The following is a 27,380-nucleotide window of genomic DNA, read 5'->3' on the forward strand; positions in this document are numbered from 1 at the left end:
TACCATAGACCACGTGGCTTGTAAACAACAGAAATTTATTTCTTACAGTTCTGGAAGCTGGGAAGTCCAAGATCAAGGCATTGGCAGATGCCTCTGGTTTACAGAGGGACATCTTCTTGATGTGTCCTCAAATGATGGAAGGAGAGGCAGAGAGAGCTCTCTGAGGTCCCTTTATAAGGTCACTAACCCCATTCATGAGGGCTCCAGCCTCATGACCTAACCACTTCTCAAAGGCCCCACCCCTCATTGGGGGTTAGGATTTCAACATATGAATTTGCCCGGGGGGGCAGGGCACAAACATTCGGTCCATAACATTGACTGAGTGTGTACTATATGCTGGGCACTGGAGAGGTGGTAATGAACAAAAGGACAGATCCCTGCTCCTTCAGATCTTCATCCAGTGGGGGACATGGGCAGAGAACACATCAGTGAGTACTAGGAAGAAAGACAAAACAGGGCAAGAGACTAGAGAGTGATCTCAGACAGGGTGGTCTGGAAACATCTTTTTTAAAAGGTGATGCTGAGCAGAGCCCAGAACGAAGAGATGGAGCCAGGAAGGTATATGGGGGAGTGGGAAGCTTTCAGGCAGAAGAAACAGCAAGTGCAAAGGCCCTGAGGTATGACAGCACTTGGTGTTCTTAGGTTTGAGAAGAGCTAGGAACTGCATGAGCAAGGGGTGGGGAGAAGTAGAAGATGAACCTGGAGGAGTTTACAGGTCTCTGAAGACTTTCATGGTTACTGGATAACCTGTGCTGTGCTCATAGGCACCTGGAAAGCATTTAGCAAGTGTTGCAGGCTGAAGAAAAGGAGACCATCTTGATTTTTTTCCTCCAATGTGGTATGTGATAAAAATTAGTTACCTTAATTGCTTTCTGAACAAGATGGAGAGAGCTTTTTGTTTTTATAGTTTTCATTTCAGGAGTTTATTTTTTTTTCCTGGCTAAAACACGTGGTCCCACTTGGACTCATGTCATCTGATGAGTCTCTCCCTCTGGCCCTTGTCTCCTCTTAGGTAACTAACTAACCAGGAAGTCCCAGGGTGATGTGCCCCGCAAAGGTCAACTAATGTAGAAGCCATTGCCGGGACAGGAGGGGCAATGGTTAAGACCTCGGGCTCAAACCAGACTGCCTGCATGTGAATTCAGGTCCTGCCACCTGCCGGTGACATGGGGCCAAAGGGACGGCAAGAGCACCTGTATGAACAAAATGAAAATATCAATAATGACAAAGAGATAGAAAACCTAACAGAAACCCAAAAGAAGTTCTACTGCTAAAAAGTACAAGAACTGAAAAGAAAAATTCACTAGAGGGATTCAAACGCAAATCTGAGCAGGCAGAAAAAAGAATCAGTGAACTTGAAGATAGGACAATGGACATTGTTGAGTCTGAGGAAGAGAAAGAAAAAAGATTGGAGAAAAGTGAACACAGCCTAAGGGACCTGCGAGAAACCATCGAGGGTCAGACCAGCATACTCACTGTGGGCGTCCCAGAAGGAGAGGAGTGAGCGAAAGGCACAGAGAGAATATTTGAAGATATAATGGCTGAAAACTTCCCAAATTTGATGAAAGAAATGAATATAAACATCCAAGAAGCTCAAGGAACTCTAAGTGGGATGAACTCAGAGAGAACCACACCAAGACACATTATCATCAACCTGATGAAAGACTAGACAAAGAGAGAATCTTGAAAGCAGCAAGAGAAAAGCAACCCACCACATACAGAAGCTCCTCAATAAGATCATAAGCAGATTTCTCATCGGAAACTTTGGAGGCCAGAAGGCAGTGGCCTGATAGAAGAAAACTGTCAACTGAGAATCCTAAATCCAGCAAAACTGCCCTTCAAAATTAGGAGAAATTAAGACATTCCCAGATAAACGAAAGCTGAGGGAGCTCATTGCCACTAGACCTGCCCTGCAAGAAATGCTCAAGGGAGTCCTGCAGAGTGAGACAAAAGGACACCAGACAGTAAGCAGAAGCCATATGGAGAACTGAAGACCCCAATAAAGATAAATACATGGGGGGCCCACCTTGGCGTAGTGGTTACGTTCACGCACTCTGCTTAGGCAGCCCGGGGTTCGCAGGTTCAGATCCCGGGTGCAGATCTACACACCACTCATTAAGCCATGCTGTGGCAGTGTCCCACATATAAAGTAAGGAAGATGGGCACGGATGTTAGCCCAGGGCCAATCTTCCTCAGCAAAAAAAAAAAAAAAAAAGGTAAATACATGGGCAATGATAAAAGCTGGTATTATTGTAACAATGGTTTGTAACTCTACTTTTTGTTTTCTACATGATTTAAGAGATTAATATGTTTTCTTTTTTTTTTATAATTTTATTTATTTATTCATTTTTCCCCCCAAAGCCCCAGTAGATAGTTGTGTGTCATAGCTGCACATCCTTCTAGTTGCTGTATGTGGGACGCGGCCTCAGCATGGCCGGAGAAGCAGTGCGTCGGTGCACACCCGGGTTCCGAACCCGGGCCGCCAGCAGGGGAGCACGCGCACTTAACCGCTAAGCCATGGGGCCGGCCCGATTAATACGTTTTCTAAAAAATCAATTATTATTCTAAAAGCTGGTATTATAATGTTGATTTGTAACTGCATGTTTTGTTTTCTACATAATTTAAGAGACTAATGCATTTTAAAAATTATGTTTTTGGACACACAATGTATAAAAGTGTAATTTTGTGACGTCAGCAACTCAAAGAAGTGGGACGGAGCTGTAAAGGAGCAGAGTTTTTGTTTGTTATTGACGTTAAGCTGGTATAAACCCAAATTACAGTGTTCTAACTTGAGCACGCTGAATGTAATCCCCATGGTAACCATAAAGAAAATAGCTATAGAGTATATACAAAAGGAAGTGATAAAGGAATTTAAATATTTCGCTACAAAAATTAGCTAAACACAAAAGAAAACAGTAATGCAGGAAATGAGGGACAACAAGCTATAAGGTATATAGAAAACAAATAGCGCTGCGACAGAAGTAAGTCCCTCCTTATCAATGAGCTTTAAGAAGGAAGGACACTCTGACACAGGTTACACCATGGATGAACCTTGAGGACATGATGCTGAGTGAAACAAGCCAGACACAAAAGGACAAACACTGTGTGATTCCACTCGTAGGAGGTCCCTAGAGGAGTCACATTCACAGAGACAGATGGTGGGGGCCAGGTGCTGGGGGAGGGGGATGGGGAGTTAGTGTTTAATGGGGACAGAGTGTCAGTTTGGGAAGATGAGAAAGTTCTGGAGAGGGATGGTGGTGATGGCTGCACAACAGTGTGAATGGACTTAATGCCACTGAACCGTGCACTAAAAATGATTATGATTGTAAATATTATGTGTACTGTATTTCACCGCAATTAACAAAAAGTATGTGAGAAATAAGAAAAAAAGAAGAGCTATCAAACCATGAAAAGACACGGAGAAACCTTAAATGCATACTGCTCATGAAAGCAGCCAGTGTGAAACCACGATACGCTGTATGATTCCAACCATACGACATTCTGGGAAAAGACAGAACTGTAGACACAGTAAAAGGTCAGCAGCTGCCAAGAGTTGTGGGGAGGGAGGAATGGATGGAGCGCAGGGGATTTTGAGGGCAGTGAAACTATTCTGTGTAATACTATAATGGTGGATAGATGTCATTATTTGTCAAAACCCGTAGAATGTACACCACCAAAAGTGAGCCCGAATGTAAATGATGGGCTTTAGTTAATAATAATGTATCAATATTGCTTCATTGTTGTTTTTTTGTTTGTTTTTTGTGAGGAAGATCAGCCCTGAGCTAACATCCATGCCAATCCTCCACTTTTTGCTGAGGAAGACTGGCCCTGAGCTAACACCCGTGCCCATCTTCCTCTACTTTATATGGGACGCCGCCACAGCATGGCGTGACAAGCAGTGTGTCGGTGCGCGCCCGGGATCCGAACCTGCGAACTCTCTGGCCGCCACAGAGGAGTGCACGAACTTAACCACTATGCCACCAGGCCGGCCCCAATGTTGCTTCATTCTTTATCACAAATGTCCCACACTAGTGCAAGATGTTAATAACTGGGGAAACTGGGAGGGTAGGGGCAGGAGGGACTATAGGGGAGCTGTCTGTACTCACTGCTCAATTTTCCTGCAAGTCTAAACTGCTCTGTAAAATAAAGTCTATTAATTCTTACAAAATGCATGTCCCACCACAACTGTCCAGGACCAAGTCCCGCTCTGGGCCAGGGCCGAGGTCACTGACCTGGTGGTCTCAGCCCGCACTGTTCTGCCCGGGCGCCCCCACTGACCGCCCCCCCCCCCGCGGGCTGCGCTCCCCAGAAACCTCCCCCTTCGTGATCAGTGGTCCCTGGTGATCTCGGCGAGATGTGTGAGGGTCTGAGGAGCCCAGCGTCGTGGACGTGGTCGGAGCTGGCATCTTTTCAGTCCTCTTCTGGGTCAGTTCTCTTTGCCCAGGTTGCCCTGGATTCACCGGAATGAGCTGACATCATTTCCTTTAAAAAGAGCTGAGAGAGAGAGACCAGGAAATAAGGAATGGAAAAGAGTTGAGAGTTCCGACTTCACTCAGGTTTCCATGGAAACACTTAAGGGCTTTAAATACCTCGGTAGGATTCAGTGTGTAACAATGCATCATGAACTAAGAATTAAAAACCTATTTGCGGCGTAAGATGCGTGCCCCGTATCCTCCTGAGCCCTTAGTGAACACGTGCTTTCGGAAGGCCCGGACTCGGGGGGCGGGGTGTCCCCCACGGAGCCTCCCTGAGCACCGCGGGAGCACGGCCGGGGCCTGCACGCTCGGGAGGCGGCCGCTCAACGTGGTCGCTAGAGGGCGCCCTCCCTAGGGGGCGCCCAGACCAGACGAAACGGCGCGGCTCCCGACCGCCGCCCCCTCCGCCGGCCCGGGTCCCTCCTCCCGGCGCAGGCGTCCTCGGGCGGGGTCGGACCCGGGGCCGCCCCCCGCGCCCCCGCCGCCCAGCCCGTCGCTGCGGCGCAGCCGGCGCTCCGGGCAGCTCCGCGGGGGCGAGATTCTGGACCAGCCCCGCCGATGCCGAAGCCAGAAGCCCCTCCCTTCCGGGGAAGACGTCGAGTTCTGAAACCCTGGTTTTTATTCCAAGAGAGGCGAGTCCAGCTTAATTTTTCCCGCAAGTGTTTGCAGATCAACCCTAGCTGGAGGCAGAGAGCAGATCAACGCGGGCGCCCGGCGCAGCGGGGAGCGGCCGGCGCGGGCCCTGAGCGAGGGGGGTCTGGCGCCCCCCGGTGGTCAGCACGCGCCTCACACGCGGGTCAGCTCTCGTGTCCCCGTGTGTCCTTCGACAGGTGAATAAACTGCGGTGACCCAAATAATGGAGTATATTCAGTGATGAAAATGAGCTCTCAAGTCACGAAAAGACATGAGGAATTTTAAATGCGTATTGCTAAGTGAAAGAAGCCCATCTGAAAAGGCTTGTGTATGTACTGCATGACTCCAGCTATATGACATTCTAGAAGAGGCGACACTATGGAGACTGCAAAAGATCAGGAGTTGGGGGACGGATGAGTAGGCGGCGCACAGAGGACTCTTAGGGCAGTGACACTGCTCTGTGTGAGACTGTAATGGGGATGGGACATCGTGCCTTTGTCCAAACCCAGAGAATGTAGACAGACAGCAGGAGTGGACCCTAATCTCAGTTGTGGACCCTAGTAATCCTAATGTGTCAATACTGGCTCATCAGTTGTAACAAATGTTCCCCACTAAAGCAAGATGTTAATAACAGGGGAAACTAGGGGACGGAGAGGGGGGTCAGTGGGGACTGGCTGAACCATCTGCTCAATTTTTCTGTAAACCTAAAACTGAAGTCTATTAAAAAAAAAAAAACAGGGCTATTGAGGTGTAACTGACGTAAAAACTGACACAGAGGGGCCCGCCGGGTGGCGCAGTGGTTAAGTGCACACACTCCGCTATGGTGGCCTGGGGTTCGCTGGTTCGGATCTTGGGCGTGTGCCGACGCACCACTTGTCAGGCCATGCTGTAGCGGTGTCCCATATAAAGTGGAGGAAGATGGGCACAGATGTTAGCCCAGGGCCAGTCTTCCTCAGCAAAAAGGAGGATTGGCAGATGTTAGCTCAGGGCCGATCTTCCTCACACACACACATACAAAAAAAACTGACACAGAAGGACAAATGCTGTGTGATTCCACTCACAGGAGGTCCCGAGAGGAGTCACCTTCATGGAGACAGAAAGTAGGATGGTGGGGGCCAGGGCTTGGGGGAGGGGGATGGGGAGTCAGTGCTTAATGGAGACAGAATTTCAGTTTTGCAAGATACAAAGAGTTCTGGAGAGGGACGGTCGTAATGGTTGTGCATGTATTACACGATATCACACATATTAATGTGAGTGTATTAATGCCACTGAACTGGATGCTAAAAAGTGATTCAGATGGTAAATTTTATGTTATACATACCACAAATTTTTAAAAATCCTTAGAGGGGGGAAAAAAGAGGAAATCTTAAAATAATGTGAAGAAACTATGGAAAATCCCTTTCTAAACCCTGCCTGGGAAGAGCCTCACTATGGCTCTAAAGCTAGAAGATAAAATATTGATAAATTCGTCTACACAGAAATAAACTTATGGCCAACATCAAAAACTAACTGGGAAAAATACTTACAACTCAGGCCACAGGGAGAGGCCTAACATATTAATATGAAGAGATCTAATCAGTAAGTAAAGATTAACAACCCCAGAGAAAGAGGGGCAAAGGATGTGATCAGTCACTTCACAGAGAGCAAGTCTAACCAAACCCCAGAATACAAAGGGCTTTTAAACCTATAAAGAGATGCTCAACCTCACTCGTAAAGGAAATGCGAAATTCCTTTCGTGGTGGGTTCACCCACCACGCTGGCGAAATCCAAAAGCTTTTTAACATACTCTGTGGTAGAGGCTGCGGGACGTGGCAGTCGTGTACACTGTTGGTGGGAGGGAAGAAGAAGTCAGCCTCGTGGGGAGCAGGTGGCAGTGATGACCAAAATGACAAATGCACACACTTTTGGGGGGGGAATACACATCACATGAAATTTACCGTCTTAACTATTTCTAAGTGTCTGGTTCACTGGATTTAAGTACAGTCACACTGTTGTGCAGCCATCACCACCATCCACCTCCAGAACATTCTCATCTTCCCAAACTGAAACTCTATCCCCATTAAACACTAACTCCCCACCCCCTCCCCCAGCCCCTGGTCCCCACCAGTCTACTTTCTGTGCCTATGAATGTGACTCCTCTTGGGACCTCATATAACTGCAATCACAGTATTTGTGCTTTTGTGTCTGGCTTATTTCACTGAGCATAATGTCCTCAAGATTCATCCATGTTGTAGCATATTGCAGAATGTCCCTCCTTTTTAAGGCTAAATAATATTCCATTGTATGGATGGACCACATCTTATTTATCTATTCTTTTACATCCAAGTGCAGATGGACACTTGGCTTGTTTCCATCCTTGGCCACTGTGAATGACACTGCTATGAACATTGGGGTACAAGTGTCTGAGCCCTGCTCTCAGTTCTTTTGGTTACACGCCCAGAAGTGGAATGCTGGGTCACGTGGTTATTCTACACTTAACTTTTTGAGGAACCACTGAAATGCTTTACACAGCAGCCACGCCATTTTACGTTGCCACCACAGTGCACAAGGGCTCAGTTTCTCTAGTCTCGCCAGCACTTGTTATGGCCTGGTGTTTGGATTACAGCCACCCTAATGGGTGTGAGCGAGCACATCTTTTAACCCGGCGATTCCACTTTGGGGGATTGAGCTTCAACCTTTTTTTTTTTTTTTTTTGCTGAGGAAGATTGGCCCTGAGCTAACATCTGTGCCCATCTTCCTCTATTTTGTATGTGGGTCGCTGCCTGGCTGCTGACGAGTGGTGCAGGTCCACGCCTGGGAACCGACTCGGAGCCCGCCGAATGTAACCACCAGGCCGTGGGGCCCGGCCCTTCAACCTCTTCTGAAACTTGCTTTTGTTAGTTCATTACCTATCCTGGCCATCCCTGCGGGTTGCTGCGTATCAGTCTCGCTCCCTTGTTAAGAGAGCCACACTGCAACAAATATACCCTTTATGTGGCTATTCCAAGAAGACAGTCAAAACCTGCTTCCAAAAACCCAGCTTTGACTCTTAAACTTTCTAAGCTGCACTAAAAGATGGGAGTTTGTGGGCTATTTGCTCTCAAATCGTGGTTACGAGAGCTCTTGCACAGACAACTTGTCTCTGAAAACTCTTCTCCAAAATATAGAGCTTTGGTGCCTGGACCCAAATTTCTGCGTTGACATATCCCTTAAGAGGGTGAAGGCAGTTTCGGGCTCATCTTGAACTCCAGATGTTCCCCAGCGGCCCTGCGCCTGGGGAGTGCTGAGCAGGCAGGGCCGCCCTTGTCCGGTGCAAACTTCGAGCCAGCCAGCTACTTAGCTGTTGTTCCCTTGAACCACTCCCAGTTTTCTTTGATGTTCTAGATTTTACTATGTGAAATTTAAGGACGCCAAATGTATAAAGACTAATGCAAGCAACACCCATATACCCACCACCCAGCTTTGGCAATATAGCTGAAGCCTCCAGCGTGCCCCAGTTTCCTGCCCTGGACCCTGCCAGAGACAGCGACCGTCCTGGTCTGGTGGTTAGCACGCCCTGGCACGCCTTTATGTCATTCCAGAGTTTTTTGCAGGCTTTTCAATTTTGTTTTTTGAATGCGAGTCTTGCTGACTTTATTGATCCTTTCAATAGCGTGATGTTATCTCTAAAACCAACGGAACACTGACTACTTGAGTGGGTAAAATTTTAATTGAAGAGGGCTGGTTCCTTACAAACATTCTTAAAGCCTCTCCTGCAAACCCCTCGGTGATAACCCCGGGAGGATGGCCACACCCTCAGCCAGCTGTTAGCTTGTCCCTCTGCTGGTGTTGACAATCAATTAAATCACTGTGGTGCATGTGTTTGGTTTGTTTTTTTGTGGGGTTTTTTTTCTTTGATTTTTTGCTTTATTTGGTGTTGTTTGATCATGTTTTTAAACTTTTGATAAAAGGCATTGTGCCATATGTAATTAACTTCAACCTGCCTTTATTTTGTCCTTGTTATGTTGGGTCAGGGGCACAGAGGCACGCAGACGGGGTCCATTCATCTTCACTGCCAGACAGTACCTGCCATGGTCTGAATGCCTGTGTCCCCCAAATGCATGTGTTGAAATCCTAACCCCACAGGTGATGGTGTGAGGAGGTGGGGCCTTCGGGAGGCGAGGAGGTTGTGAGGGTGGAGCCCTCGTGAGTGGAATTAGTGCCCTTATAAAGGGACCCCAGAGAGCTCCGTGGTCCCTTCCACCAGGTGGGGACACAGCGAGAAGTCTACGACCCCAGAGAGAGCCTTCACCCGACCACGCTGGCCCTCGGATCTCAGACTTCCAGCCTCCAGAACTGTGAGAAATAAATTTATTTTATTTTATTTTATCATTTAGAAATGAGTTGTTTATAAATCACCCTGACTGTGGTATTTTATTATAGCAGCCTGCACAGACTAAGACGGTAGCCCAGCACCTGGACATGCCATACGTTATCTATGCTCAGTTGATGGGCACTTTGTAGTTTGCTTTGGTCAGTCGTGAGTGTCTCCAGGTGGACACGGAGCTTGTCGAGGAGAATCGTGCAGGCGCCCACAGCAGCTGAGGGGGCCCCCGCCCTGAGCCTCCGCGGACAGCTCCCCGCGCCAGCAGCACCGGTTTACACGCCCCCGGCGGCAGGAAGTCCTTTCTCCACAACCTCACTGGACTTTTAATTGTTGCCCATCTGATGACGGTGAAGTGGCATTTTTGTTGGGATCCCCGTGCTGGTTGTCCAAGCTGACTCAAGGCAGTGTGGTGCTTGCGTGACACTGACGGAAAAGAACAGGGTAGCTTCCCGTCTCCCCTTAGCCAGGTCCCTTGTTTCATCTGAGGCTGGAGACTGAGGCGGCCAGAGCCTCTCGGTCAACACTCACAGATGCTTCAAGAATACAGAGAGCAATCACTGAACCAGCTGTTTGGAAACACTCTGATTTTCTAATTAGCATTTCTTATTATATCCTGTCCAGTGATAGCCTACCACTGGTGTGGCTACCAAAGACCTTACTTGTGTCAATTTTTTTTTCCATTTAACTTGATTTCCAGTCTTTGGTATTATTAAAAAACAAATATATTTTGAAAAGGCTCTGGTAAAAGTCTGGAAGAATATGTTAACTCGGGGCAATGGGATTATGGGACCTAATTTCTTTTACTAATTTCTGTATTACTTTGATTTTATGCAGTGGGCATATTGCTTTGGGGAAAAAGGAGAGTTAAAAAAAAAACTTAATGAAAAAGGATATCAAGGAAATACTTGTACAGGAATGTTCATAGCAGCACTATTCACAGTAGCCCAAAGGAGGAAACGACCCACATGTCCATCAGTGGATGAACGGATAAACCACCTGTGGGTCATCCACACAATGCAATATTATTCAGCCATAAAAGGAATGAAATTCTGACACCTCCTACCACATGGACGAACCTTGAAAACATGATGCTGAGGAAGAGAAGTCAGACACAAAAAGTTGCATATTGTATGATTCCATTTATATGAAATGTCCAGAATCAGTGAATCCATAGAGACAGAAAGCCGATTGGTGGTTGACAGGAGCTAGATGGAAGGGGGAGCAGGAAGGGACTGCTTAATGGGGACCGGGTTTTTTGGGGGGTGATGAAATGTTTTGGAAGTAGACAGAGGTGTGGTCACACAACAGGGTGAATGTTCTAAATACCACTGTATTAGTCACCTTATGGTTAATGTGATGTTATGTGAATTTGACCTCAATAAAAATCAACAACTTGCAGCCTCCCCGATGCTGACTACCCTAGCATGTTTTCCTTTATTCAGAGTGAGTGACACAAGAAAAAAAGGGGAGGGAGGGCGGGAGGGAATGCCTGGGACATCTCGGACACTGCAGTGGATCCAAGGAAAATGCTTTGGCGGGCCCCCCTTGGCCGCCTAAGCCGTCTGCAGTCCCCCGGGAGCATCTGGTTCCAGGTGACTCCAGACCCTTCCCGGCTGCGCACCCCGATCAGGTTTCACCTGGCCCAGAGGTGGCCGTCCCCACAAGTATCGTTCGTCATAATGAACGGCTGCTCCTAACCCCCGGGTCTGTCTGCCGGGAGATGGGGAACGTACACGGCATCCTCTCGGCCGCCCTCCGAGAAATCTTAGAAGGGCGAGGCCGGTGCTTCTCCGTGGATGGCAGCGAGTTCTCCAGAAGCTCCATGTGGTAGGTCTCGGTGATCAAGGGCATACAGGATGCCTGTGTCTCACCAGCTCCAAATAAGTTCGAGGAACAAAAGCACTGGGCTCCTAATGACGTGATTGATGCAGGCATTGATCACAAATGATAAACCTCTCAGAAGAAAGGCTGACAGGAAACCTGACAGGAGGGACAGTGGGGCAGCCAGACATGGTATTTCTCCCGATGTGAGGCAATAGCAAGCAACAGCACCCACTAGGAAGGAACGTGCTGGAACAGTTGAATGTGATTCTAATCAAACCTCCTGAGTAGTGGTTCTCAGACTTGGCTGTTTATTGGCAACACTTAGGGAGATTTAAAAACTGTGGTTGCCAGGGGCCCAGCCCAGGACGTGGACTTAACAGGCCTGGAGTAGGGCCTGGATAGTGAATGTTCCCCAGGCGGGCCCAACAGGCATTCTGAGCTGAGAGCTGATTGACAGGGACCAAGGGGATAGAGGAACAAGCTGAATGACACAGCGAGCTGCCAAATCCAGTATGTGGGACGCAGCTCAAGGCGGCTGAACCCATTTCTGCAACAGGGCAAAGGTGTGGGGGGGAGAACTTCTCTGGATTAAAGGGGACTTAGAAGACACAACCACCAAACACAACGTGGGGACCTTGTTTGGATCTGGATGCAAACAAACCAAAGTGTAAAAAGACATTTTTCAGACTATCGGAGAAATGTGATCATGGACTGCTATCAAATGAAACCAAAGAATTATTGTGAATTTTGTTAGGTGTGACAATAACGTCATTACGTTAAAAAATGCATACTGAAATTACTGGGGTGAGAGGACGTGATGTTGGGGATTTGCTTTAAAATACTTCAGCAGGGGTCGGCAGGGTAGTATAGCGGTTAAGTTCAGGTGCTCTGCTTTGGCCACCTGAGGTTCGCAGGTCTGGATCCTGGGCGTGAACCTATACACTGCTCATCAAGCCATGCTGTGGCAGCGTCCCACATATAAAATAGAGGAAGATGGGAACAGATGTTAGCATAGGGCCAATCTTCCTCACCAAAAAAAATAATAAAATAAAATACTTCAGCAAAGAAAAGAAAAACTGAGAGACAGCTGACACAAATGTGGCACAATCTTAATTCTTGACCTGGGTGATGAGTATATATGGGGGGTCAAACATACTTGTGTATGTTTGAAATTTGTCATACAAAAGAGTTTTAGAATGTTGTGAGCTGTTCCCAAACCTGAAAGTCCTATTGGTTTGGCCTCTCCTCTGGCAAGTATCTCCCCAATAAGTGCCTGTCGTGTGGCCTAACTTGGAGGAGGGTGATTGGCTGAGAGTTAAAAAAAGTCAGATGCTGGTTGATGCCCTTGCACCTGTGGCTGTGAGCGTCACTTTCAGCGCCTGTGGGGTCTCGCAGAGCAAGTCCGGCAAAGCCCCCGGCGCCCGCTCAGGTGGTCATGCCGGGCACCGGGACTAGGGGAGGCGGCGAGGCGCACACTTTGAGGAGGCACCCACTCTCAGGGCCGACCCCGCGCTGGCTGGACCCCGCGATCTCCTTAAACCCCGAGCCCTGGGCACCCGCTTGCCTGGCCAGCCCAGGTGCTAGTGCGCTGGGCGCCTCAGGACAGCGCCCAGAACACCAGGCGCCCGGCCCAGCTCCCAGGCCAGCCAGCATCCTGCCTCTCCCTGCGCTCCGGGAAGGACACGGCGCCTCCGCTCACGCGTAGGTGCAAGTCCTGGGCAGGGATGCGGCCCTGCCTGCGGCCCTGCCTGCCGCCCTGCGCCTGGCGTCTCTGGAGAGCAGTAACGCGCGGCGCGCCCAGCGCACGCCCCGGGGCGGGCGGCAGGCCCGCGGCTGGTGGCCGAGCCTCCGGCGCCCTCTGCTGGCCTCTCTGGTGACGGCAGCCGGCGCCCGGCCGGGCCTGGAAAATGTTCACATTCGATTCAAGCGTCTTTTGGCTCCGAGAGACGAGCACGCCCCGCTCCAGGCTCTTCGTCCTCCGCGTACTGAGCGCTCCCCCGGCGGCCCTGGTCCACTCGGTCCCCGCGGCCCGGGCTGCAGGGAGGCCGAGGAGCGGCCGCCCCTCGCGGCGACACGGGCGACGGGGGGCGCGGCTCTGAGCCGCAGTCGTCCCCACCAGCCACGCCACGGCTGCCAGTGCCTCCCAGGTCCCAAGCGCTTTCGTGTGCTGTCTGATTGTCCTAACAACCCCGAGCGGAATCTTGCCCATTCACAGAAAAGGAGCTGGAGGCGTGGAGAAGTCAGTTCACCCGTACCAGGTGTCACAAAGCTGGTAGGTGTGACAGCTGAGATTCAAACATTTTTAAAAATATACCATACCATATTATTAACTGTCGTCACTATGCGGTACATTACATCTCCAGGACTCACGTATTTTATAACTGGATTGTACCTCCTGACCCCTGCACCCATTTCACCCACCTCCACCCCTACCCCGGCAACCCCCAATCTGTTCTCCGTATCCCTGAGCTCTGTTTTTTTTTTTTTTTAGATTCCACATGTAAGTGACATCATTCGGTATTTGTCTTCCTCTGTCTGATTTATTTCACTTAGCATAATGTCCTCAAGGTCCATCCATGTCACAAATGGCAAGATTTCATTCATTTTTATGGCTGGATGGTATTCCATTGTCTATATATACCACACTTTAATCTGTACACATTCATCAGTCCATGGGCACTCAGCTTGTTTTCATATCCCATATCATAGTAAATAACGCTGCAATGAACATGGGGGGCTGCATATATCTTTTCGACTTACAAATTTTGTTTCTTCAGATAAATATCCAGAAGTGGAATTGCTGGATCATATGGTAGTTCAATTTTTAATTTTTTGAGGAACCTCCATAGTTTTCTATAACATTTGCACCAATTTACATTCCCACTAATACCGCACAAGAGTTCCCTTCTCTCCACATCCTCGCCAACACTTATATTGTCTTTTTTTTTTTAATTATTTATTTTTTTTTTCCCCTAAAGCCCCAGTAGATAGTTGTATGTCATAGCTGCACATCCTTCTAGTTGCTGTATGTGGGACGCGGCCTCAGCATGGCTGGAGAAGCTGTGCATCGGTGCGCGCTCGGGATCCGAACCCCGGCCGCCAGCAGCAGAGCGCACGCACTTAACCGCTAAGCCACGGGGCCGGCCCCTTATCTTGTCTTTTTGATGACAGCCATTTGAACAAGTCTGAGGTGATATCTCATTGTGGTTTGATTTGCATTTCCCAGATGGTTAGTGATGTTGAGCACCTTTTCATGTACCTGTTGGCCATCTGTATGTCTTCTTTGGAAAAAATGTCTATTTAGATCCTCTGCCTGTTTATTTTTTTGTGCGTGTGTGTGAGGAGGATCAGCCCTGAGCTAACATCTGCCAATCCTCCTCTTTTTTTTTTGCTGAGGAAGACTGGCCCTGGGCTAACATCTGTGTCCATTTTCCTCCACTTTATATGGGACGCCGCCACAGCATGACTTGACCATCAGTGCACGCCCGGGATCCGAACCAGCGAATCCCAGGCCGCCAGCAGCGGAGCGAGCGCACTTAACAGCTTGCACCACCGGGCTGGCCACCCTCTACCCATTGTTTAATCAGATTGTTTTTTGTTTGTTTTGCTATTGAGTTGTATAAGATTTTTATATATTTTGGGTATTAACCCCTTAACAGATATACGATTTGCAAATATTTTCTCCCATTCAGTAGGTTGCCTTTTCATCTTATTCATGTTTTCCTTTGCTGTGCAGAAGCTCTTTAGTTAGATGTAGTCCCACTTGTTGATTTTTGCTTTTATTGCCTTTGCTTTTGGTGTCAAACCCAAAAAAATCATTGCCAAGACTGATGTCAAGGAGCGTACCGTGTATGTTTTTTTCTAGGAGTTTTATGATTTCAATTCTTTTTTTGTGTGTGTGAGGAAGATCAGCCCTGAGCTAATATTCATGCCAATCCTCCCCCTTTTTTTCCCCAAAGCCCCAGTAGATAGTTGTATGTCATAGTTGCACATCCTTCTAGTTGCTGTATGTGGGACGCCACCTCAGCATGGCCCGACAAGTGGTGTGTTGGTGTGCGCCCGGGATCCGAACGCGGGCCGCCAGTAGCGGAGCGCGCACACTTAACCACTAAGCCACGGGCCTGGCCCCTATGATTTCAATTCTTTTTTTTTTTTTTTTTAATTTTTATTTATTTATTTTTTTCTCCCAAAGCCCCAGTAGATAGTTGCATGTCATAGTTGCACATCCTTCTAGTTGCTGTATGTGGGACGCGGCCTCAGCATGGCCGGAGAAGCAGTGCGTCGGTGCGCGCCCGGGATCCGAACCCGGGCCGCCAGCAGCGGAGTGCGCGCACTTAACCGCTAAGCCACGGGCTGGCCCTATGATTTCAATTCTTACGTTCAAGTCTTTAATCCATTTTGAGTTAGTTTTGGTGTATACTATAAGATAATGGTCCAATTTCATTCTTTCGCAGGTGGCCGTCCAGTTTTCCCAACACCATTTATTGCAGAGACTTTCCTTTCTCCATTGTGTGTTCTTGGCTCCTTTGTCATAAGTTAATTGACCATATAAGCGTGGGTTTATTTCTTGGCTCTCTATTCTGTTTCATTAATCTGGGTGTCTGGGGGGCTGGCCCTGTGGCGTAGTGGTTAAGTGCGGGCGCTCCGCTACTGGCGGCCGCGGGTTCAGATCCGGCTCACGCACTGACGCACCGCTTCTCTGGCCATGCTGAGGCCGCGTCCCACATACAGCAACTAGAAGGATGTGCAGCTATGACATACAACTATCTGCTGGGGCTTTGGGGAGAGAAAGGAGGAGGATTGGCAATAGATGTTAGCTCAGAGCCAGTCTTCCTCAGCAAAAAGAGGAGCATTGTTGTGGATGTTAGTTCAGGACTTATCTTCCTTAGGGGGAAAAAAAAATGTGTGTGTCTGTTTTTGTGCCAGTACCATGCTGTTTCGATTACTGTAGCTTTGTAGTATATTTTTGGACTCAGGGAGCATGATGCCCCAGCTTTGTTCTTCTTTCTCGGGACTGCTTTGGCTATTCAGGGTCTCTTGTGGTTTCATACCAATTTTGGGATTTTTTCTATCTCTGTGAAAAATGCCATTGGAATTTTGATAGGGATTGCACTGAATCTGTAGATTGCTTCAGGTAGTATGGACATTTTCACAATACTATTCCCATCCATGAGCACAGACTATCTTTCCATTTATTTGTCTTCAATTTCTTTCAACAATGTCTAATAATTTTCATTGTACAGGTCTTCCACCTCCTCGGTTAAATTTATTCCTAGGTATTCTTTCTGATGCAATTGTAAGCGGGACTGTTTTTTAATTTTCTTTCTTATAGTTTATTATTAGTGTATAAGAACACAACAGACTTTTGCATATGGATTTTGTATCCTCTGACTTTCCTAAATTCATTAGTTCTAACAGTTTTTTGGTGGAGTCTTAAGGGTTTTCTGTATATCTCATGTCATCTGCAAAAAGTGACAGTTTTACTTCTTCCTTTCTGATTTCGATGGCTTTGTTTTTCTCGCCTAACTGCTCTACCCAAGGTCGATGACAAAGCTGGTAAGCATGCAAGCTGAGACTCAAACCCTACTTTAAAGCCCACTTCTTCCCCAGACCCCAGTGCCCTTATGGAAATGGAGACAGTGCGGCCACTTTGCCGTCTCTGCTACTGGGCAGGGCTGAGACTAGGGGGCCTCCTCCCCCCGCGCTGAGCAAAGGATGGGGAGCCCCTTCTACTGCTTTCTCCTTCCCAGCAGGACCGCACCAGCTCCCACCCACACCGGGCCAAACACTGCGAGGTGCTGGTGGCTCAGCAGTGAACGAGGAGACCAGGACCCGTCCTTTGGGAGCCCATATATGCCCCAACACCTTGCCCTCTGTCCGATCTGATAGCTCTAGTCTATGTGCCTTACACCAAACTCAGGAGGCCAGAGCTACTGGAGAGGGGAAGAAAATAGGGTAGGACTCCTCTGGGAAAGGCTGACCCTCCAACCAAACACAAAGGCACATGGACATCACGCCTGTACCAAGCCCTACAATTCCTATGAACGTGTCGACAGTTGTTTAGTGTTTTGCCAACCATTGCTCTGAGCTTCACAGCTACAGGGGGGCTGCGTGGAACACATCCTACTGAAAGTCAGAAGTGGCATTTAATAACTGACTCAAGCAACGCACGTGTGCAGTCCTCTTTCAACACTCCTGATCACAGCGAGGAATCAGCCTCACTTTGATGCCGGTGTCTTCTACCTTCCCCTGCAGTTGTGAATCTCTCTCGCTCGCTTGAACAAAGACGTCATGATTTAGGTCCAGAACCTTTGCCAGGTAACACCATACAATTACAATTGAGTATCATTTGTCTTTTGTTTTCATTGCATTTTTTTAATATTCACTTATTTCTGTATTCAAGTTTTATCTATGGCTAGTGATAGCAGCACTTAATGGCAGGATGTTGTTAGGATCAAAGCTAGTACCACGAATTTGAGGAATAAGTCACAGAGTTGGGAGTTACAGTTTGAATCATGGCTCTGCCACAGCGTTAGAAAAATAATGGACTTTGTGAACCTCACTTTTTCCTTTGTAGAATGGAGATGCTGACGTGTAAGATGCTTCCCTGCCTCAAAAATAATGATATAAAAAATACCATGTGTCTAGCACACCCACAGTATGAATAGAAGATCCCAGTACCAAAACTTAATGGTTAAACGCGTGAACATAAGCATCACAACAAAGATGGTTGTTTCACCTCCTGGTTTTATTAACTAGCCACAGGCCACCTAGGTGACAGAGGTATTTCATTCCTATAATCTTAGTTTTAAAAGTATGATTACCATAACCTAACTAAGTACCAGTTATGTACACTAACATTCCTTTGTATAGGATTCTGTGTTTTCAGGTTTACTGAAGTATAACATAACCAGAATCTATGATGCCATATAGCCTTCAGCATCAGACAATGCTTTATCCCTCCATGTCTCTTTAACATCACCATCAACACACATATGGTAAAAGCAGGTTGTTTTTGCGAAAAGTTCCCCTGTAAAACCCAAATAGTCATAGCAATGTCAATCTCTGGGTTTGGTATTGCTGACATAAAACGTTACCATATGGCGGAAGCTAAGTGAAAGATACACAGGATGCCTTTTTCCAGTTTCATCTGAGACTATTTCAAAATAGAAAGTTACAGAAATTAAAACAAAAATGTTATTCGTGGAAACAGACAATAAACACTGCAGCTCCAATTTTAACACGAAAATCTGAACAGTCTCAGGAGAGTTTAGGAGTCACCTAACAAATGTGATACCTCAGTCAGGGGGATTGCGAGGCCCAGTAGTGACAAAAAGCTTCTTTATGAATAAGGCTCATTACTGACTCTGGCAGCGATAAACACTACACGGTCACGTCGCTCTGCTCTCCCCAACTCCGGGACCAAGAGGCTCTGAATCAGCTTCAGCTAACAAGGTGCGAGCGAGACAGGGCCCCTCATTTTGTGAAAACCCAGCGAGAGGACACACTGCTCGTTAAGTTATTTCAGTGGCCGCAATCGAGGCGCACGGCCGCCAATCACACAAGCCCGGGCCAAGTCCGCCGGGGCTCCCTGGGGCTCATCTCGGGCCCTTCGGCTGCACCAGCGAGTCGGCCTGGCTCAGGGTCAGCCTGTCCTTCTTCTCCTTCTGCAAGACCTGCTCCTCCCACAGCGCCTGGTCCACCTGATCGTCGGTGAGCGCCACCGGCCTGTACTTCTCGTCGAAGAGCCGCTCGTTGGCCTCGGAGCACAGCTGATGGCGCCCGACGACGCGCAGATGCGCCGGCAGGTGGAGGAATTCGTCGTCGTTGACGTCGCAGTCGCGCATGCGGGCCCCCAGCACCCACCAGCGGCCCGCGAAGCCCACGTCCAGGACCCGCGCGGGGAAGTCGGCCCAGCGGGGCTGCAGGTAGCGGCAGCGGGCCTGGTAGAGGCTGGCCTGGGCGTCGAAGGGCGCCTCGTAGACCAGCGAGCAGAGGCCCAGGCCCACGTGGCGCAGGCGGCCGCCGCCCCGCAGCCACAGCAGCCGCCGCACGTGCGCCTCGGAGGCGCGGTTGCGCGTGGCCGGCGCCAGCAGCAGCAGCGTCCCCGATGCGTCGAGCAGCGCCTCCTCGAAGGCCGCCTCGCTCGGCGCCAGCGCGCAGCAGGCCGCCGCGCCGCCCAGCAGCCCCACGTACACGGCCGCCCGCACCGGCCGCGCCCGCGCCGCCGCCGCCGTGTCCCCGCAGGCCTCGGCGTAGTCCCGGAGCAGCGCGCGGGCCCAGGCGCCTGCGGGGAGAGACGCGCGGTGAGAGCGGTCCGGCCGCCGCGGCGCCCCCCCGCCGCCTCCCGCCGCTACTCACCCAACCGCGCCCACACGCCCGGCTTCGCGCCCGCCGCGTCACCCGCCTCCCCGCGGCTCCGGGGCCACAGTCTCTTCAGAGCGGCCGTCGCCATTCTCTTCCGGCTCGGCGTCCGTGCTCCGGAGAGAAACGCCAGGGAGGCGAAGTAAAAGGCCCAGGGAGGCGAAGTAAAAGGCCCGGGGAGTCTCTCCTGCGCAAGCGCCAACAGCACCGGACGTGCTTTCCCGTCGGAAGAGGATAGGAAACGGACCGGCGCCGGATGTTGCTGTCCGGACCTAGCGCTGTCGACTGTGGCGGGTAGGCGGGCCGCGCAGGCGCAGAGAGCGCGGGCCACGCCGGCCGAAGCAGCCTCAGGTGAGGGGGGCGGGGTGCACCTGCGGGGTCGGGGGCGGCGAGTTCGCGCCCCGTGGTGCCGTTAGCCTGCAGGCCGGCCGGGGGCCGAGGGATGGACTCCGGGAGGGGCGCCGGGCGGGGTTGGGGGCGGACCTGATTGGCTTCTGTCCTCAGAGCGGGATGCGGTGACGCCCCTGGGCGACCATGGCAGCTGCCGATGAGCTGGCCTTTCACGGTGAGTGCGCCGCGACCTGGCCCGAGCCCTGACCCCAGCCGCTGGCCGGAGCCTCCCATCCGGGGTCCAACTCGTATTTAACCCGAACCCCAGTCCTCTGTGAACCCTGACCCGGGCAAGAAACCCATCCCGAACTGGAACCCCGCTCCAGCCCGGAACTTAGATCTCTAACCCGAGCCCAGATCTGACTCCATCTCACAACCAGCCCTAAATAAATTGCTGTTCCCTGTTAGGAGTGAGGGAACACGCCTTCCCACTCCCCAGAATTGAAGAAGCCAAGCCCCCAGAGGAGCAGTGGGCCAGACCAAATTGTCTTGACTCCCAACACAGGGGGTAACGCGTGTGACCCCTTTTTCTTCTCCATAGAGTTCGAGGAAGCCACTAATCTGCTGGCCCAGACCCCAGATGCAGCCACCACTAGCAGAAGTGAGCCACTGACCCCGCAGGGGCACGTGGCTGTGGCCGTGGACTCAGGGGGCAGCTATGGAGCTGAGGACGAGGTGGAGGAGAGTGACAAGACGGCGGTGAGTCCCAGAAGCCCCCATGTCCTGCCTCCGTCCAGGCCCCGCTGCCCCGGGCTGGAGGGGCAGGCCCTGAGCGCCTGTGCTGTGCAGCTCCTGCAGGAGGAGAAGCAGCAGCCTGGGTTCTGGACCTTCAGCTACTATCAGAGCTTCTTCGACGTGGACACCTCACAGGTCAGGCCCGGGAGGCTGAGGGGTTGCGGCTCAGAGTCACGCTTGGGCTTCAGCCACTGTTCGTGGAGCACTCCCTGTGCTCCAGGCCCTGGATAGGGAGCTGGTGATACCCACGCTGGAGAACACGGGTTCCCACCCAGGCTGGTAGACACACTGTGGTGCGCTATAAGGGTTATGGTGTGACTGGGGCTCTTGGGAACACGAGGGACACACGTGTTAGAGAAAGGTTTCCTGGAGGAGGTGAGGAATTTGCTGAGACCTAAAGAAGAAGGAAGACTTAGCCGGGGAGAGTGGAGGGAAGTGTAAGTATGTTCCAGGCACAGGGAACAGCATATGTAGAGGACCAAAGATGAGAGAAGGTGTGAAGTGTCACAGAACCTACCGGTCACTCAGTTTCGGAGAGTGTGAGGTAGGGGACAGGCAGGCAGAAGCCAGATCACAGAGGGCCTCGTGAGCTGTGTTAAGGAGTTTGGGTTTATCCTGAGGGTGCCGGGGAGTCATGGAAGGGTTTAGAGCAGGAGTGGAACGAGCAGACCTGCATTGTGGAGTCAGGAAGGTGGAGTGGAGGTCCCAGGCCAGGGTGGGAGATGACGATAAACCAGGGCTGCAGAGCAGGGGACATGCTAGAGATGTAGGAAGGAGAGGGCCCAGGACTTGTGACTGTCCTGGGGCTGGGAGGGGAGGCAGCAAGGACAGTCCAGGCCACCAAGCAGAGAGGAGGAGGAAGCAAAGAGGAGGATGGCAGGCCCACAAGAGTCCTTCAGAGTGGGGGGACATGGGGGTACTGGGGGCTGGCCGGGGGAAGGGGCTCCAAGCCATGGGGACAGCCCATCAGAAACCCAGAGGCAAGAGCTGAGCCCTCTCAGGCAGAGTGTGGAGACAGGAGGGAGGGCAGCAGGGAAGGAGCCTCTGAGGTCCTCTAAGGGGCAGGGCCCCTCCTCTGTGGGCGGTGAGGAGCCCCGGGCAGGCGTCCACCCTGGCCCAGCCTTGCCCCCAGGTCCTGGACCGGATCAGAGGTTCGCTGCTGCCCCGGCCCGGCCACAACTTTGTACGGCACCATCTGCGGAATCGGCCGGACCTGTACGGTGAGTGAGGTTGTGCATTCAGCTCATTCGATGATTCATTCAACAAATGTGGATGGAGTGCTAGCCTTGGTTTCCAGCTGAGAAGAAAGCAGAGGTGCTCACGAGTGTGTTCAGGGAGACCGAGGCACAGAATGTTGCAGAGGGCAGTGGGGCTGGGAAGAGAAGCAAACGGTTTCGAGGAGGAGAGTTGCTCTTTTGCGTAGGTTGGTCAGGGAAGGCCCTTCTGAGGAGGGTGAGGGAATGAGCCTTGTTGGTGTTAGGGGTGGGGAGGGGGAGACCTAGGGGAAGAACCTTCTAGAAGGGGCCTAAGCCCTGTGGTGGAAACACACCTGAACTGCAGGACAGCATTGGAGCAAAGTGAGCTGCTAGGAGGTAGCAGAGGTGACAGGACGGATGACACAGGCCTCCCACGCCCTGGTGAGAAGGGCTCTTAGTCAGTGCTCTTAGACGCCCTTTGGCTACTGTCGGGGGCCAGGAGTGGACGGCGGGGCCTGGCCCGGGGGGAGGCTGTGGATGTAGGGGGGGTGGCTGGGCTCTGGCATACGTCTTGAAGGTGGGACCTTCAAAGATTTGCTGACAGGAGATGTAGGGTGGGAGGAGAGCGGCAAGGATGGTTCCAAGGTTTTCTGCCTGAACTACTGGAAGGAGGGGGCTGCTATTTATCGATGGGAAAAGCCAGGCAGGTGTGAGGGGAAGAGCGCGTGTGTGGCGGGGGGTGCAGCGGGCGACGCCCCCGTGGAAATGCTGAATGTGAGCCCACAGTTCAGGGCAGAGGCCTGGTCCTGAGGTTTGGAGTCCTCGGCACAGAGGTGGCATGGAGCCCTGAGGTTGCACGAGATCACGAACGTGGGGGACACACGCGAGAGGAGGCCTGGGGCCTGGGCGGCTCCCCATCACGAAAGAGGTCAGGGAGTGGAAGAGGGTGAGGAGTTGCCTGTGAGAGGAGACAGAGGCCAGGAGCGTAGGGTCCTAGAATCCACACGGAGAGATTTCCAGGAGAGGGGATCAGCCACGTCAAAGGCTGTCGGAAGGCCAAGAAAGATGAGGACCACTGAGAGCCGGCACTGTTCAGCCACCTGGCTGTCCCTGGTGACCTGGGCAAGAGTTGGAGTGATGAAACGGTGGGGGGAGGCAGCCCGGAGCTTGGGAGGAGGCTGGGGTGCCAGTGCGGTTGAGACGGGACAAGTCCCCTGTTCCGGGAGCCCTGGGCCTGAGCGCAGCCTGTCCGCAGGCCCCTTCTGGATCTGCGCCACGCTGGCCTTCGTCCTGGCCATCAGCGGCAACCTGACACTGGTGCTGGCCCAGAGGAGGGACCCCTCCATCCACTACAGCCCCCAGTTCCACAAGGGTGAGCGAAGCGGGCTGGGCCGAGCCCCTGGCGGGGTGGGTGCCGCGGGGCCGGGGGTGACGGCCCGCCTCGGCCCCCAGTGACCGTGGCGGGCGTCACCATCTACTGCTACGCCTGGCTGGTGCCGCTGGCGCTCTGGGGCTTCCTGCGGTGGCGCAAGGGCGTCCGCGAGCGCGTGGGGCCGTACACTTTCCTGGAGACCGTGTGCATCTACGGCTACTCGCTCTTCGTCTTCATCCCCACTGTGGTGAGTGGCGCCCGGGGCCGGGCAGGGGAGGTGCCCCGGGGCCGGCCGGGTAGCCAGCTGCCGTGTCGCCCCCAGGTCCTGTGGCTCATCCCCGTCCCGTGGCTGCAGTGGCTCTTTGGGGCACTGGCCCTGGCCCTGTCAGCGGCCGGCCTGGTGTTCACCCTCTGGCCCGTCGTCCGCGAGGACACCCGGCTGGCGGCCGCCGTGCTGCTGTCTGTCGTCGTGCTGCTCCACGCCCTCCTGGCCCTGGGCTGTAAGGTGCGGCTCTGCGGGGCCGCGGCTGGGCCTCGGGGCTGGGGGGTGGCTTGCCGGCCCCGACACTGACCCGTGGGGTCTCGGTTCAGTTTTACTTCTTCCAGCCGCTGCCTCCGGTGCACGCGGCACCTCCCCCCCAGGCCACGTCTCTGCCCCCAAGCGTACTGCTGCCGTCCACAGCGCCACGGCCCGCGTCAACCTAGGAGGCTGGAGCCTGCAGGTGAGGAGCTGTCCCCAGCTCTGGCTGGGGGCTTCCAGCCTCCCCTCCCCCAAGGTGAGAAGTCACGGGGCCACTCCCAGGAGTCTCTCTCTTCCAGGCCCAGCGTGAGGGAACACCTCTGCCCGCCCCACCCACCCACCCCCAGAGGATGAATGAAGGCTCCCCTGACACCTCGAGATCACTCTGCTACTTTCCAGACTTTTCTTACAAAGCAAACACTTTTATTTTCTATGCAAAGGTGATTCAGAGAATTTATATAAAGGCGGGAGAGGGGCAGCTGAGCAGGGAGCGTCCAGCGCGGCTGTCGCCTTGAGGGCCACCTGCCGCCGTCTGCCTTCCCTGACAGGACGGGCGGAAGGGCAGAGCGGGCTGCTCCAGCCTCGACTGTGCCCGCTCCTCCTGGGGGCCCAGTGACCGGGGCCTGGGGCCTCGCCTGAGCTCCACCACGTTGAGGTTGGGGGTGTCAGAAACGGGGAGCAGGAGTAGAAGAACATGGCCTGTGCTGAAACATACATTTCCTTGTTTATTTTTTTTCTTTTTTTTTTTTTTTTTTTTGGAGGGAGCAGTCCCTGCAAGGCCCCTTCCCAGGCTGGGGAGGGACCCAGATGCCATCTTAGTAGTAGGGACTGGAGCGTCTACAAAGACCGAGGGAAATACACAGGCCTGATGTTAGCTACGAGGAAAGAGAACGCCTTCCACGACAGATCCGTGAGGTTTCTGTGTCTGCCCCAGGCGGCCAAGGGACCCCTCCCTCCAGGCCGGCCGCCTGGGCTGGCTCGTGGCGGGCGGGGGCACCTGCGGGGGCCCAGGGACAGGACAGCAGCAAGAGGCAGGGGCCGAGGACGGAGGGCCTTCCCGACGGCGGCGTGGGTTGTACATTCAAGTGTGAGGTGAACCCTTTGGTGGGAGGGGGCCCCGGCCCACAGACCCAGCAGGGCCGCCCCTCACCACGGAGCCAAGTCGGGGAGAGGGGCTGCTGGCTCGGCCCGGCCGGCCTGGTTTCTCAGAGGGTCTGTGGATTGACACTGGTTCTTTTCGTAAAAAAATAAAATTAAAAAAAGCAGCATGTCACGCCCATGGTGACCAAGGCCTGGGAGTTGAAGGGGAGGCCTCCCCAGCCAGGACAGCCCTCCCGCTGGGGACAGGCCAGGCAGGCAGCTGCTCCCCTCCCTCCCCGCCCGCCGGGACTGCAGCTGTCAGGCCGAGACATGCCTGTGATGGCGGATGTCAACCCCAGGTCAGGGTGGAGAGGGCGTGGGGGGGGGGACGAGGGCTCCCACGACATGATCTCATGTAAAACATGGCGGCGACACGCGCTCAGGGCCAGGATGTGGGCGGGCGGTGGGGTGGGGGCGGCGGCGGCAAGACGGTGTAAAAAAGTGTCCACGTTGCCATAACAAAGAGGGCTGTGACCGGGTGTCGGGGCTCCTCGGGCCCCAGGCGGGCCGCCGGGCTGCGTTTGGTTTCCTGGTGCTGGCAGTCCGGTGCACGCGGCGCGGCCTAGCTCCCGTAGTGCATGGTGTTGGTGGGGATGGACAGGGGCGAGGCCATCGAGATGGCGGGGCCGCCCATGGTGAACTGGCTGTTGACCGCGTAGTGCGCGCCAGAGCTGCCGCCGCCGCCACCCTGGGCGCCTGAGGAGCCTGTGGGCGGGCGTGACACTGAGAGCCGGCTCTGCCCGGCCCGCCCGGCCCGCAGCAGAGTCAGAGGAGAGAGAGAGAGAGAGAGCAGGCGGAGGGCAGGCGCCCGGCCCCGTTACCTTGGACAATGCCCGTGCTCATTATGGAGCCCATCCGGGAGTGGGTGTGATTGACAATCCCCGTGTTGGCTGCGCAGCGGGAGGAGGAAGGAAGGAAGGGAGACGGCGTCACCGCCCCCGGCCTGCCTCGGCCCCCGTTCTGGACTGACAGCGCTCACCGGCGCTCAGCCGGTGTGGGGAGCGCGGGGCAGCGGCGGCAGAACAGGCAGAGCAGCCAGGAGCCCCAGGGAGAGGAAGAGCGGAGGGGCGCAGCGGGCCCCGTGCGGGCGGCCCCCAGACCCGGCCGGGACACTCACCGAGAGGAATCAGGTTGTTGTGGCCCACGCTGGAGCCCCCGGCGATAACACTGCTCAGGTCGTAGGCGGTCGGCATCCCTGTGCCCCGAGAGGGAGAGGTCAGGGCTGGGGACAGCGGCCTGTGCCCGCGCGCCCAGGAAGGCCACAGGTGCGCCCAGGAAGCAGCCCGCCCCCGCCCCCGCTCACCAGCCACGGCCATCCCGCTGCTGAGGTTGTAGGTGCTGCCCGTGTTCCACATGTTCTCCGAGGGTGACGTGTAGTGCGAGCCGGGCGGCGGCGAGGGCGTCGTGCCTGTGTATCTGCGGCAGAGACGGATGTGGGCAGGGCCGCGGGGCCTCGGGCCTCGGGGCCTCGGGCCTCGGGGCGCCCCCCGCAGGCTGCGGGCCCATCCTACCTGAAGAAGGGGTTCTTCAGATCCAGGAGGTTGCTGGACTTGGAGCCCGTCTGGTCCACCTGGGCCACAATACTGATGTCGTAGCTCTGTCTGCGGAGAGGGCGGGGGGTGACCATGCGTCAGCCGGGTGCCTGGACCCCCACCTCCCCCGGCCCCGGGCGGCAGCACACACCTTTTGTTGGCAATAAGCAGACATGTCCCTGAGAGCGTGTCCCCAGCCTTGGCGAAGAGTGGTGACTGGAACAGGCACCGGACCTGGTACCAGTGGGTCAGGGGCTCCGTTGGGGCCGTGGACAGCCACACGGTCATTCTGCCAAGCAGGGACAGCACGCACTTGACTGGGCGGGAGCCACCACCCCTTGAGCTGTCCCCATCCCCTGCCCCTTCTGGCGGGTCCCCTGGAACCCTGGAGCTGAGGCAGGCTGGCCACCTAGGCAGTCCCAGACACACACCTACGTGTCCCCCCACAGACACGCCCCCTCCCACAACAGTCTCTTGTTCCAAGGCGAGCTCTGACTGCCTTTTGGAAGGGACAGGGGAACCTGGAGGAGTCCTGTCCCGCCCTCCCCGCCCCCAGCTCCATCCGAGCCAGCCAGGCCCAGGGTGACGATTGCAGGCAAGGCCCTGGGCCCGGGTGGGGGGCAGCATGCTCTGCTCGGCGGCACTTACATGGAGCCGATGAAAGCGACGTCAAACCAGAAAGCCAGACCGTGCACCAGCCCGGAATGCAGCATGTGGAACTTGAATGGGATTTCTATCCTGGAAGCAAAGGGCAGTGTTAGCCGAAAGAGGGCTGGCAGGGGAGAGAAGGGGTGGCTGGGTGCGGGGTCCCAGGGTCCCACCACCTGCCCTAGGGCGGCAGAATGCCTGGGGAG

The 27,380-nt window shown here is 53.5% G+C and overlaps 3 protein-coding genes and 1 long non-coding RNA gene across 12 annotated transcripts in view; 2 read left to right on the plus strand and 2 right to left on the minus strand.

Annotated features, from left to right (window-relative positions):
• The window catches only part of LOC131394365 (uncharacterized), a 38,522-nt gene extending 27,666 nt beyond the window's left edge, over positions 1–10,856 (plus strand). For 3 of the 5 annotated variants that reach the window (XR_009216113.1, XR_009216112.1, XR_009216111.1), the window contains 3 exons: positions 9,101–9,212; positions 9,334–9,424; positions 9,510–10,856. This is a non-coding gene — a long non-coding RNA (uncharacterized LOC131394365). The remainder of the gene's footprint in view (positions 1–9,100; positions 9,213–9,333; positions 9,425–9,509) is intronic. The other 2 variants (XR_009216115.1, XR_009216114.1) reach the window with 1 other exon arrangement.
• Positions 10,857–18,006: 7,150 nt separating this feature from the next.
• On the minus strand, positions 18,007–19,792 carry TIMM29 (translocase of inner mitochondrial membrane 29). Its single transcript, XM_058525684.1, has 2 exons — positions 19,639–19,792; positions 18,007–19,564 (listed from the first exon to the last, which is right to left on the minus strand). The coding sequence occupies exons 1-2, from the start codon at positions 19,730–19,732 to the stop codon at positions 18,876–18,878; spliced, it is 783 nt and encodes a 260-aa protein (XP_058381667.1). The 5' UTR covers positions 19,733–19,792; the 3' UTR covers positions 18,007–18,875.
• Positions 19,793–19,797: 5 nt separating this feature from the next.
• On the plus strand, positions 19,798–25,122 carry YIPF2 (Yip1 domain family member 2). 4 transcript variants are annotated; one of them, XM_058525681.1, is made up of 10 exons: positions 19,798–19,992; positions 20,146–20,206; positions 20,573–20,730; positions 20,821–20,901; positions 21,869–21,986; positions 23,218–23,334; positions 23,415–23,581; positions 23,657–23,839; positions 23,926–24,056; positions 24,137–25,122. In XM_058525681.1, exons 2-9 carry the CDS (start codon positions 20,176–20,178, stop codon positions 24,037–24,039), a joined length of 969 nt encoding a protein of 322 aa, XP_058381664.1. In that variant the 5' UTR covers positions 19,798–19,992; positions 20,146–20,175; the 3' UTR covers positions 24,040–24,056; positions 24,137–25,122. The 4 variants fall into 4 exon arrangements, with proteins under 4 accessions (XP_058381664.1, XP_058381663.1, XP_058381665.1 ...); XM_058525680.1 differs by having other exon boundaries at positions 24,154–25,122; XM_058525682.1 differs by having other exon boundaries at positions 23,941–24,056; positions 24,154–25,122.
• Positions 24,256–27,380, minus strand: part of CARM1 (coactivator associated arginine methyltransferase 1) — a 38,363-nt gene continuing 35,238 nt past the window's right edge. The window contains exons 10-16 of one of the 2 annotated variants that reach the window (XM_058525678.1): positions 27,175–27,264; positions 26,678–26,815; positions 26,506–26,595; positions 26,298–26,410; positions 26,112–26,189; positions 25,816–25,884; positions 24,256–25,699 (exon numbers count right to left, since the gene is read on the minus strand). In XM_058525678.1, coding sequence (XP_058381661.1) covers positions 25,557–25,699; positions 25,816–25,884; positions 26,112–26,189; positions 26,298–26,410; positions 26,506–26,595; positions 26,678–26,815; positions 27,175–27,264 — 721 coding nt within the window. In that variant the 3' untranslated portion in view covers positions 24,256–25,556. The remainder of the gene's footprint in view (positions 25,700–25,815; positions 25,885–26,111; positions 26,190–26,297; positions 26,411–26,505; positions 26,596–26,677; positions 26,816–27,174; positions 27,265–27,380) is intronic. The other variant, XM_058525679.1, reaches the window with a different exon arrangement.

This window comes from Diceros bicornis, chromosome 30, assembly GCF_020826845.1.
Source record: "Diceros bicornis minor isolate mBicDic1 chromosome 30, mDicBic1.mat.cur, whole genome shotgun sequence".
Lineage (NCBI taxonomy): Eukaryota > Metazoa > Chordata > Mammalia > Perissodactyla > Rhinocerotidae > Diceros > Diceros bicornis.